The 13,225-nt window shown below is 39.0% G+C and overlaps 1 protein-coding gene across 2 annotated transcripts; it reads right to left on the bottom strand.

Moving 5' to 3' along the window:
* Window positions 1-2,483: 2,483 nt before the first annotated feature.
* On the bottom strand, window positions 2,484-12,557 carry LOC147226631 (RAC-beta serine/threonine-protein kinase-like). 2 transcript variants are annotated; one of them, XM_086160262.1, is made up of 14 exons: window positions 12,423-12,557; window positions 10,942-11,100; window positions 9,982-10,110; window positions 9,761-9,872; window positions 8,859-9,009; window positions 8,199-8,330; window positions 7,554-7,619; window positions 6,903-6,971; window positions 6,671-6,793; window positions 6,267-6,395; window positions 5,453-5,667; window positions 5,248-5,335; window positions 4,849-4,951; window positions 2,484-3,771 (listed from the first exon to the last, which is right to left on the bottom strand). In XM_086160262.1, the coding sequence occupies exons 2-14, from the start codon at window positions 10,985-10,987 to the stop codon at window positions 3,692-3,694; spliced, it is 1,443 nt and encodes a 480-aa protein (XP_086016388.1). In that variant the 5' UTR covers window positions 10,988-11,100; window positions 12,423-12,557; the 3' UTR covers window positions 2,484-3,691. The 2 variants fall into 2 exon arrangements, with proteins under 2 accessions (XP_086016388.1, XP_086016389.1); XM_086160263.1 differs by having other exon boundaries at window positions 10,942-11,103; window positions 12,423-12,523.
* Window positions 12,558-13,225: the final 668 nt, after the last annotated feature.

Genomic DNA, 13,225 nt, shown 5'->3' with positions numbered 1-13,225 from the left:
CAGTTATTATTCATTATATATAGAGGCAGGAGGTCTAGAGGAAGACCAAAGAGAAGATTTATGGACGGAGTGAGAGAGGATAAGAAGGTAGTTGGTGTGAGACAGGATACAGAGAATGGGGTTAGACGGAGACAGTTCATTCGCTGAGGTGACCCCTGAAGCGTAAAGCCGAAAGGAGAAGAAGATACAGAGAAGCATACCTTGATATTGATATGCTCTTCTGGTTCAGAACAATTTTATGTATTAAGATTTTTTTGTATGGTATCACAGAACAGATACTTGCTGCAGACATGTAAATGACAGGTTAGCCATGCTGCTTAGCTCAGACATAAATGTGAGGACATCATTCCTGCTTGCAAAGTTTAACCTCCCTGACTGAAAAAAGGAGTTTTATAGCTTTTTAGATTAAAATAAAGATATTTCCCAACAATTTACTATGAACCTCAAATGCTCCATTTAAAGCAGCTGTGTAAGGAAACATCAGTCGGTTTAAAAAACTTGCTCATGTCTGCAATGTGAGCTCTTCTAGGAATGTGCTTTGTAAAACCAGACCCCATCGTGGAGCAAGTTACAAGACACACACAAAAAATGTATTAAGACAGTTAAAAATGTGTATTGGATCATTGTCTTTCAGAATTACATTCATAGACAAAAAAAAAAGAAATGAATTGTTTGAATACAATCATGTAACTGAAAAAGACAAACATTACTTTCAACCATTTCGACCCTAAATTTGAGACTATCTGAAGAAGGTTCAGGGACTGGAGGGTGAAGGAAAATGGCAGGTCGAGAGGCGACACCAGAGGGGTAAAAATCAAATAACGGAAATGGTGTAAAAACATTATATATGATAGAGGGCTCTGATGAGCAACAGGGAAGTGTGTAGCACCAATACAAAGAACATCCAATATTGCCAATGTAACCGGTGCACTCCCTCTGGTTACTATTTCATGGTGTGCAGACATTTCGACTGGATGGGAAATTTTGAGGAGGGGGGGGAAAAAAAAAAAAAAACAACAAAAAAAAAGACACGTATTAAAGTTGGCATTGCACTCAAAGAAAGTATCTCACAATGGACCATGTTTGCTGTATAACTGCTGCTCCCTGGATGTGGTGTCGGCTTTCCGGCCGATAAGCTTGGTTTAATTGTAAACATTGATGAGTGAAAAGTGGCAGATTTTGAAAAATCTTGTTAGACGGGTAAGCTGGACAAAAGAACAGCCAAGGGGCAAGGCTCGACATGCAGGTGCTCGAGAGCTTTTGCCCGGGGCAGTTCGATGAGACGTGGATCTGCCCCAGCATAAACAGAACCACTGTGTATCTTCACAGCATGTGACCCTCCTCACTCAGGAAGCTGGGTTAGATGGATTGCTGTGAAAGCTGCAAACTCCACCACTCAGCATGCCTGGTTAAGGAGATTAGGAGTCAGTTCGCGGATTGGAAAGAGTTGGAGGTGCTTTCTGTTATTAACCCTATTGGACAAAATCAATTACGGGAATAGTAAAAAATCTTAATACTTTGGATCCTCCCACAAAAGATCTTGCAATTAGTTACAGCCTGAACTGTAACTATCAACTGAAAACAAATTCTGTATTTCATTTTCTTAAAGCATCCAAATGTTCAGCTTCTAGCTTTTAATTTTTTTTTATTAAAAATTTGCCAAGCTATTTCATAGACCAAACACCTATTTGATTTATCAAGCAAATAGTTGATTCACCTGTAACAAGTTAATAAATAGATATAGGTCTAATTTACATTTTTAAATTTCATGTTTACAGGATGCCTGAAAGAATCAATAATGTTATCCATCCCAAATAAACACAATTCATGAAGCACTTATACCCTTACTCAGTTCTTATATTCATAGCAAAATGTGAAAACAGCAAAATCCCCCTCCCTCCTCCCACAATTACAACATTAACTACCAGGACAATTGCTACTTTGTGGTAGTTAAATTAATCATCGATCACCCACTCCCATTCACTGCCTTTTCCCAAAAACTGGCTAAAACGGACGCCCCATATTCATGGGTTGAATTTGCTGTTGTTACATTACATAATTTATGGAAACTATGGTGAGCATGTTGGGCATTGTTTTGCATTAATATATTTTGTGATAAAAAGCCTAAGCATATAAATGAAAGCTCAAGGCGGAAGGGGATGTCATGTGATGCTCGTTTGTTAAATGATCTTTCAGTCTGTCTAGATTTAGTAGATATGTGAGTGTGTCATGTTTTTCAACTCACATTCTAATGACACACACACGCACGCACGCACGCACGCACGCACGCACGCACGCACGCACGCACACACGCACACACGCACACACACACACACACACACACACACACACACACGTATGAGACTTTGTAGCAGGTTAATAAAGTGGAAATGATTTGTTATTGACTGCTGGTGACATACTCTAGTTCTAGCACTTATATATAACAGTTATGTCTCCACCTGTTACACTGAGCTTCTTAAATGTTTTGTTTTTTTTCCCTGTAGTTAGACATTCGATGCCACTTCTCAGCACAAGCAGAAATGTGTCGCGGCAATACAGAATGAATGGGAACATCCAGGGAGCAGTTTCCTCATGCACGTGGTCCATCTGAGGAGAAAAAGGTCTGATTTCAACCACTAAGTGTGAACTGACCTTCTCTTATCACATGGCTGGTGTTTATTTTGCTGATCAAGAAAGATCAAATATGTGTATTAATTAAAAAAAAAAACGTAAAAAAAATAACATACATCTTGTGCATTTAGGTATTTCCCAATTCCCATTAATTGCTGGCTTGTACTTGAAAAAATATGTTAACAAAGATCACATTCTTTGATGAGAGTGAACTTATAAAAAAACTGATTGGATTTCATTGCATACTGTTTAAAAAGGACACCTCGTGTTTCACTTTGTCAAAGCTTTTCACCGCGGATACACTTTGATCATCATGTATTAAATCAGATTGTTCCTGGTGCATAGTGGGCGAGCGTTGAATACACACACAACACCACATGCTCTCGCAGACTCACTCACATGTCGACATCAGGTTTGGATATGATGTCTGTGCTTTCTCAAAAACAAAACAAACACACACAAAAACAACAAAAAAAAAAACCCAAACAAAAAAAAAAATGAGATCCACACACACCTTGCAGCCAGCAAACTGCTACACGTCTTCCTCCCTCATATTTGACTGTGTCCATCCCACTCATAAACCCGATGAAGGGACCATATGGCTTCTCAGAAGACCATAAAAGGAGAGATGACTGGTGGTGTTACAGTCTGGAAAAGCAGCAGCAGTTGTGTGTATGACATCTGAAGGTGCTACAGACAGAGTCCTGTTTGTGTTGTTGAGTTGTGCTGATGACTATGTGAGGTACAGAAGTCCAGTTTGGTACAGTACAGCCAGAGAGGCCAGTCTTTGTCCAGACGTGCGGACAAAGAGGGGTTCTACTGAACTCTATGGCCACCAGTGGAGGCACTTAGATCCTGCCAGGACCAAAACCTCATAAGAGATGAAATTCTGGTCGTCTTAGAGCTGTAATGGATGTGGCCGATGTTGTTCATGCCTCGTGTGCGTTAGTGTGTGCGTGTGTGTGTGTGTGTGTGTGTGTGTGTGTGTGTGTGTGTGTGTGTGTACGCATGAGTTGTTTGTGTGTTGTGTAATTGCTGTGTGTCTGCGGCCGAGATGCGATCACTCTCTTATGCTGGCAGAATAGGAGAACTGGGGGAAATGTGCTTGCTGTCCAGGATCCTCACAGTCAAGAGAATTATCTAGAAGAACAAACAAGAGAGGCTGTTATGATCTACGATATTTATAGTGTGCTTTTACATCATAGTCTTATTTACTCACTCACTGTGTCATTTCAACACTGTTGGCAGAGGGGGAAAAAGTACTAAACCTCGGGTCAAAGAATATAATGGAATAGCATCAAAGAGGCTAATCTGATTTTATTCAACTAAGCTAACTGAAGCTAGATAAGGTTCAACAACATATATGATCAATGACAGTGGCGATGCGATAAGAGTCATTTTGTCTCCATGGGTCAGTCGCATTGGGCTACTTGATAGTATGATAGCAACTGGTTAAACTTCTTCTTCTCCTTTCGGCTTTTCCCTTAAGGGTTTGCCACAGCGTATCAGCCATCTCCATCTAACCCTATTCTCTGTATCCTCCTCTCTCACACCAACTACCTTCATATCCTCTCTCACTACATCCATAAATCTTCTTTGGTCTTCCTATAGACCTCCTGCCTGGCAGCTCCAATTCCAGCATCCGTCTACCAATATATTCACTCTCCCTCCTCTGTACATGACCGAACCATCTCAGTCTGACTTCTCTAACCTTCTAACATGTGCTGTTCCTCTGATAGACACATTCCTGATCCTATCCATTCGGGTCACCCCCAAAGAGAGCCATAGCATCTTCATCTCTGCCACCTCCAGCTCTTCCACCTGTCTTTTCATCATTGTAACTGTTTCAATGCAACTGGTTATACATTTTTTTTCAATTCTGCTAAATAGAATGTGTTTTCTATAATTGTCATTGTTAGTTAAAAGTATTTTAACTACAGCCATAACAAGTGATCTTTATGTGACAACTGTCAATTGTTATAGTTGTTTTTTTGCAAAATAGCCGAGTGATAACGAGTTGCATGCCTCACGATGTAAAGTTAAAATCTAACCAGTTCGTCAAATAAGATAACAATAATCATATACATAGGCACTGTCTTGCTCAGGGCATTAAAGGGACAGTCTTAAGAGAAGTTGAGAATAAACCCAAAAACATAAGTTGATTAGTTGACAGCCCCTGCAGCAAGATGAGATCTGGGTTTATTGTCTTGCACTTACACTTGTCTGGTGGAGTGAGTGTGATGGTCTGTGCGGTGAACTCCTCATCAAAGTACCGGGTGTCAGTCTCTGACGTGACATGTGGTCTGAAGACAGGGGTGAGCTGGGGGGTTGGGGAAGAAGGCAGTGTTAAACACATTGCCTGTGTCTACTGGTTGGACGTATGGGACTGTGGCACAGATATTAATAAAACTTTTTCCTGAAAAGATCAAGGAGGAAATTAAAAAATAAATAAATAAAAGGGGTTGACAAAGGTTGACTGTATCCTTGCAATGTCTTAGTTACACATGAGATGTAATCTGTCTGAAATCTCAGCTCAGCATTGAGACAATACTTCCTGTTTTCGCAACTCGCGAACAAACTTAAACTTCACTTCCTCTTTACCTCCAACAGTCTCACCTTTTTCTGTACCACATCCTGCCAGTTGATAGTGATGAAAAACTTGTGACTCATGACTTCTTTGGCATCATTGGGACCCCCTCCTAACCTGTATATAAGAGCAAGAACACTTAATAATAATAATAACAATAATAAAAATAATAATTAAAAAAAAAGATAATTCATTAATAAGTAATTGCACTGCCAAAAGGACATGAGCTCAGACCTTTGTTTGGGGTCCTTCTTGAGCAGGCCAGCCAGCAGGGACTTTGCTTCAGGGGACAGGTTCCTGGGGAAGCGGATCTCCTCCATAAGGATAAGCTCAAACAAGCGCTCATGGTCCTGGTTATAGAAAGGCAGCCTGCCACACATCATCTCATACATCACCACACCCAGACCCCACCAGTCCACAGCACGGCCGTAGTCATTGTCTTCCAGAACCTGAGGCACCAAAGACATATACTTCAGCAAATGGAAAGGGTGATTAAACCTAAAGCTAGGCATGTACCTTATTTTAATATCAATAAGTTGCTACATTTGCACCCAAGTTATTCTATTCCCAAATGTTTGGGTCCCTTACTTCTCATTTATTATATTATCATATATATTATCATGGGTGATTATCATGCAAACAGTGTCCATTAAGATCTATTTGCATTGCAAATCTCAAAGACCTTTTTGCTTCTTTGTATCTATAAAGCTACCTGATAATGTGAATAAAATAGGCGGGAAAAAAAATACTATCTGCAGAAGCAAGCCCCGCCCTAAACCGGTCTCCTGCTGATCACAGGGCCGCATTTAAAAAGACGTACAGCACGTCCATTCATCCTTTCATTCACAAGTGCAAACAGCTTTTACAAGAGTGAATTATTTGCTTGGCTTCCCTTTTGCAATGTCTCATCATTGTTAGATTCATTAATTTTGAAATTAACTCTTCTGTATTTGAATGCATAGATGAATGTAAGGTATTAAGTGCAGTTAAAATATAAATATTTGGAGTTTAGAAGCACCACTCAGTGGTGCGTCAGTGCGCGGTTTACCTCGGGTGCCAAATATTCAGGAGTTCCACAGAAGGTTTTCATGGTGGCGTCAGGAGTAATGCCCTCCTTACAAAGGCCAAAGTCTGTGATTTTGATGTGACCATCTTTGTCCAGCATCAGATTCTCCAGCTGCAATGTAATAAACATTACTATTATTTAACAGATTCTGTGCTGAAACCAATGAATCACTGCCTCAAAAAAGTATGCACGAAATATAAAACCACTCAGTAAATATTTTACAGAAGCAAAGAGCTGTTTAAGGGATGAATTGTGCAACAGTGAACATGCTTTTTTGTTCGACTGATATGCTACAGAAGCTTCTTTGATTCCCCATGATGTCCAGACAGAAAAACTGCTTGGATGTTTTGTATTTTTCCAAAATGATTGACATTGCAGCTATTCACCTTGAGATCACGGTACACCACGTCACGTGAATGAAGGTACTCCAGAGCTGACACAATCTCAGCGCCGTAAAAGCGAGCACGGTCTTCTGTGAACACTCGCTCCCGTGACAGATGGAAGAAGAGCTGAAAGAGAAGAGGGCAGATGGCATCACACACTTACTCAATGCGTGTAAATGGCAAGCTATTGATACCAAGTGCTTTTCCATGTGACTTATGATATGTGAAGTCTCACCTCGCCACCATTAGCATATTCCATTACGAAACATAACCGATCGTGTGTTTGGAAGGCATACTTCAGTGTCTGCAGGATAAACAAGACAAGTTTGTAAATTATCTTTATCAAATATATTAATACATCTTTAATATATACTCCATCATTATCCTAACATTAGACAGATAAACTTGTGGGGTGTCAGCTGGTTAAAAACTATGTAGGGGAAAGAGAAATACAGGGGAATAACTTATATTTGGCAGGGAAAAGAACAGTAGAATACTTAAATAGAGATTTTGCCATATATTAAGAGGTTTGACAATACTTTTTCAATAAAACAATTATTATGTTATTACAACCATACTTGTCCCAATGACACGCAAAGAAAGAAAATTTCCTAAATTTTTTAAACATCTGTGCACACATCATTAATAGCATCACTGTCAACAATTTCACAGACCCACTTTTTTAAAAACCTACATTTTGCATCTGTAGATAACTAATAAAAAGCAGAAATTTAAAGAAGAATTTCTAAAAAACCAAAAAAAAAACACAACTCAATATCACAAACAAGGTAGTATAAAATATTGAGGTGCAATAGGTGGACATGATGGCATTCACAATAAATGCACAGCTGCTATAGATACTAGTGCTGCAATTCTAACTACTCACTGTGAGGAAGGGATGCTTTGTGTTTTGTAACACTCTGCTCTCTGTAACTGTGTGGGCCACCTCATCCTGTCAACAAATGCATTGCATTAGAAGCACAAAACAGAATGCACAGCTTTTCGCTACAGGCGATGCTCATCGGAGTCAGGGTTTGACTGTTTGATGTTTAAGGATTTCTCGTAATTAGTCAAAGATGCCAAGACAAACCAGCTTAATAACACCGGTTAATGAGGGAAAAAGTAAACAGATAAATATTAGGTAATATTACATAACCATTAATGTGCATCTCATTTTTTTCTGCATGGTGATGAAACTAACTCAAGATCAATTTAAAATATGTCACAAAGTTGTCTTTGCACACACACAATACGACATTCAGTAGCAGTAAATGGGACAGTTTGCAATGTTTTATTATTTTTTCTCTAAAAATACATAACTTTAAAAAAACAGGGTATTTTATGAAAAAAATACTCAGTTGTGTAAAAACATCAATCCGAAATAACCATTGCAATAATAAGTCAGATTCAGACAATGCCAATTACAACTTGTTACCAAATACAGTCGACCCCTTGTTAAATTTAAGAAAAATCTTGTGTAAAGACAGTGTTCAACTTTTTAGACAGCTACAAGTGTGTACCGATTGCTCACCTTGGCTATGATAACCTCTTTGCGCAATATTTTCATGGCATAATGTACTCCCGTGGACTTCTCTTTGACCAGAATCACCTTCCCAAATGTCCCTTTACCAAGCAGCTTGAGGTACTCAAAGTCACTCATTGTCTGCCAAGAAAACAAGGACTCATTAGAGATGACAGTTTTCCAACTTATTTCATAAGCACTTGAACACCAGAGCAGAAACAAGTTGTTGGTGGGGAAAACTGCAGAAAATTTGTTGTTTAAAATTATGAAAATGTACACTGTGAAACTTGAAAAAATAATATCAAACTAATTAAGCTGTGACCCGCAGAACATAGGAAGTCACCGCAGTTTTCCCAAAAGAAAAACCTAGCAGTTAAATGTGGGATGGGAAAATACCTTAAACTTTGAACTACATCTGTATTCACTGGATTATCTGTGTCTGCTGGATTATTACCGACTCAAGGGATCCCCAGTGATTACACCACAAAATGCTTTGATTTAACAGAACACAGTTACATCATGTCAGTCACTGCAATACTTTAAAGACCATGCCACAGGAAATTTTTGGAGTAAAGAAACAAACACATACTAGATACCGTTTTAGCAACAAAATCAAAAGTAAACACTGAAAACTGCCACATTTGAGCTAATCAACATGTATGTCCTTACAACTTTGTTCCGGCTCTTGGACACAGCCACCTCCATCTCCTCCAGGCTGCTCTCACTGGGTGAGCCAAAAACGTCCATGGGCTCCTCATCCTCTTGTTCGCGCATCTTCAGACTGTTCGCTACAGACTGGATCGCCCGCATCCACTCCTCCCTAAGCACCGAAACCCCCAAAAATGGTCACCCACAAGTGATCTTATCATTTCAAACAAGAATCAGAAACCTAATAGTCGACTGGTGTCACTGGTCTTGTTCAAGAAGTTAAACATAATCTAATTTTAGTTGTGGGCAAATGTGTATGAGATGTGAACAACTGTCCTTGCGTGTAGTCAGACATGTATGAAAATGAAGTATGAGTCACATAAACTCTCGTCTAAAAAGACAAGAATTTTTGTTTTTACACAGGGGGGGACCAACTACAACTACAGATTATTCAAACAATTGAATATTTCAGTACATCACAATCTGATAAAAAATGCGTTGACACACAAACACGGTCAGGCGGGTGGGGGAGGGGGAGAATTATAATACACTTAGATGTTGTAATAAAGGGAATGTTGAAGCATCAAATAAATTACAACTTCAATTAATTTAGCTTTGCAAGTAAGCTTAAAAGTAGTACCAATGTAGCTGTTTGTAAGTAGTTGGATGGCGCAAGTGTCTTGGAGTTCTAAATATTTGCAACAAAATAACTCCAAGTCCAAATAAAATATACTGAACACATGAAGAACTATAATGAATATATACTCATCCATACATATAAACTTATTAAAACTGTTCTTCACTGTAAACCAAATCAGAAGAATGTTTTCCAATCCACATGCTTATTACAGACATGCTAATTTATCTTTTTAATTGTTTCTTTGAAAAGGTTCAACAGGATACCGGGGACGCCTGTTGCTTACCTCTCCTCATTGCTGTCCACATGAAAAGTACGTTCAATCACAGTAGTCCACTGTAGACAGCGGATGACAAATGTGTTGGGCCGAGGTCTTTCAGTCTTCATTAACTGGCATTCTGGGGGAAAAAAAAGAGAATTGATAGTGACAACATGATATGTCTGGTGATTGGGAAACATGGCTTTTTGAGATTACTGTTTAGTTTTTTTGAACTCTTGATGCCTGACCTGCCACTGAGAAGTTGTTAAGTGGTGGTGACGTCTGGTCATTCAGATCTGGTTTCTCCTTGTAGCCGATGAAGGAACCGTCACTCTTCAGGATGAAATACCTGGGCCTCCATGTCTTGATGTACTCACCTGGTGAGAGGACAGATTTTCAGTGACAATAGCCTGTATACACCATTGGAAACTTTAAGTCATTTTGCATTGTAAAGCTGAAGCATTCATCATTATGTGAAATTAATGAATTCATAACCCTAGGGTTGCCATGCATAGAAATGGAAAAAAAAATCCAATAATAAATTAAACTGAAAAGCAAAACAATACACAAAAAATAGGTATAACTATATTAAATATTATATTATATTGTTTATATTGTTTTAAAAAAAATATATTTTTTACTTGAAACTCTGGCACAACAATTTCCTTCGGGATTACTAAAGTTGTTCTCATCATAAAATCAGCAAGGAAGATGAAATCACATTCAAATTAATTCACTGTTACTTAAAAATTAACTGACATTTTTTGTAGACATTACTTAAAATACCAGGAAATTGATTTCAAAAGGTATCTGGAACTTTACTTCCTGACCTGAAAATAACTATGAAATGTTTTGATCTAACTACTATTGAAGAATAAACAAAGAATACCTGAGAAAATGATCAAAGTTCTGCACTGCAAGTTATAGACTGAGAATGTTGTTAAAATAAATAAATAGATAAATAAAAATTGCCATTTAGATAGATATCTATGGACACAGCAAGAAAAAGTTGATACTTCTAAGAATAAAGAATATTCTAAAATATTTTCTTCTCATTGACACAAACCTTGTATCATCTATCCACAAGTTCCACTTCTAACCATTAAGCATCATCTGATGAATATTGAGAAATTGCGGATCCTTGCATTCATCAATTTGGTTCAAAAGCTCGACTGGAACAATGGGGGGCTGATTCTCGTGTTCTTTACCTCGTTTATGGAGCCAGCCCTCTCTGACTACGTTTACTTCATTCATCGTGAGCGATGCGTCTCAGAGAGGGTCAGGAGCAGGAGGTCGGGGAAGGGAGCACCTGATTTCACTCTTGACCCGATCAAGTCTTGCTTGCTTTTATCAAACTGGAAAAGCACCTGCTGAATGAAACAAGCGTAAGTACACAGGGTCTGCACTCTGTTATCACAACCCAAAGGAGACTTGACTTCTTCAACAAGATGTTAAAGTGGACAGCCGTTTATTACTCGATGCCGTGGGTATGTTTGCACTGTTCACACATAATTTGCATTTTACACTAAAAAACGTGTTTCTATAATACTATATACAGATCTTGGATTACATAACGTATCTTAATAGAGTGCACGTTTGTTAAACAAGACTAAACTGTACATATAATTCTAAATCTCAATTGCAAACTACTTCCCTCTTTTCAACGAATGGCAAAACTTGTAACCAAGACTGGGATTATTCAGTCAACAGTGTTGACTTGAAGTGACTTTATTGGCGCTATAAGTGTGAAATGTTATTTTTTGCCGTCCACTCCACCGGGAATGTGTCGGCCACATGTCATTAAGTAATTGCGAAAAATATATTTGAAAAAAAAAACACTTTGGAAACGCAACATTAAAACAAGTGTATCTGTGCAGAAAACGCTGGAAAAGCATATTTACATTTACCATAGCATTGACGTCACGGCATTGCTGTATAATTAAGAGTCTGTTCGAGAAAGTCAGTACGTCGGTCAAACAGAAACCCATAAAATAGTGTGAAAATCGAGTTAAATGTTAAAACTAACCAGTTGACTTACTGGAATAAAGCTGTTACTAACCACGAGTTTGGACCCTGAAAGTCATAACGTAACGAGGCCATTTAACACTTGTTAGCAAACGCAAACGACTGCTAGCTTTATGCTAACAGCGACAGTACCTCTGGATTAAACCGCTTACAAGAGTATGTGAGCGCACATGTTTTAGCTCTATAACTAAGTTTGACAGCAAAAAACAATTAATTACGTACGGAAAATTTAATAAATAAACGAAAGGACAGATACAATCCATATAATGTGAAGTTTAAAAGTAATAGCGCTGCTAGTGAGGGCTCCCACAAAAGTAAGTGGGTTGCGAGAAGATCTATCATCACAATATCACGTATTGGTGCTTTCTAGCCAAAGACACATGCGTGACTCCCATGCACCTTTCCCGAGCATTTACAACCAAACCTTACCTGACAACTTTTCACCGACTACTATTATAAATGTTTGTTCATAGTTGGTAAACAATGCCTTACCATTAGCGATCATATGCCTTGTTGTGTTCAAGTAACGTTAGCTTTGCTATTGGCGAGGTAACGTTAGTTGAAGAACTATTAGTTCACATGCCTGTGATTCACCGATTTCTCGAATACACCCGCAAGTCTAAACATTCAACACTTGAGCGTCTAGCGAACACATTTAACGCACATATCAGTGACTTTATCCCACGTTGCTCTGGTTTCAACGCAGTTTTAACAGGCTAAATCCAGACAAGGCCGTCCACCCAAGAAAACACCATGGACTCTCTCTTCTTCTTGGAATTAGAGTGTCGTTGCTCTTTGGATGCACACCGCCACCTGCAGGCAGAATGTCGCCCCCTTGTGGCGGATGTGTATTATTGCAGCAATACGCCTGGACAATATTTAATTGGTGAAAGTATATATTATATATATATATTTATGGGTGCAAAAAGTTATAATAACAATGCAAGATAGGAAAGAAAACAATGTGCCTTATATGACGAATCTCCTGGTAACAATGGCAATGGATAATGAGAACACCAGACCACCAGCAAATGAGAAGATTCTCCAAAAGTGTGGATGAGAATGGGAAAAAAAGTGACCATGGTGCAAAATGTAGAAGGAAAGATCTTTTTCTCTGTATTGGCCCAAAGGACGACCTCCTATCTCCTGGAGGATGGCTACGTTGATACCAATAGCCAGAAAGCAGGAGTCCCAGGTTTCCCAGGGCGCGTACAGCACCCCACAGGGATCTGGGACCAGATCCAGAAGGCCAAGCAGAAGAAGACTGAACTCCATGTCATCTGGTTGGACGTTGCCAATGCATATGGATCACACCAGCCGATCAGCTACACTATGGAGTTCTTCCACATGCTTCCCTGCATAAAGAACCTGATTATGGCTTACTTCAGTGACCTGCAGGTGTGCTTTGCCCTCCAAGAATTCACCACAGGGTGGCAGCAGTTACAGGTAGGTCTCCCAATGGGGCAT

Source organism: Fistularia commersonii, chromosome 15 (assembly GCF_037954325.1).
Source record: "Fistularia commersonii isolate RoL2024-O1a breed Wild chromosome 15, RoL_Fcom_v1.0, whole genome shotgun sequence".
In the NCBI taxonomy this organism is placed as follows: Eukaryota; Metazoa; Chordata; class Actinopteri; order Syngnathiformes; family Fistulariidae; genus Fistularia; species Fistularia commersonii.
Note: the sequence above shows the minus strand (reverse complement) of the source record. Positions and strands in the feature narration are given on the sequence as shown.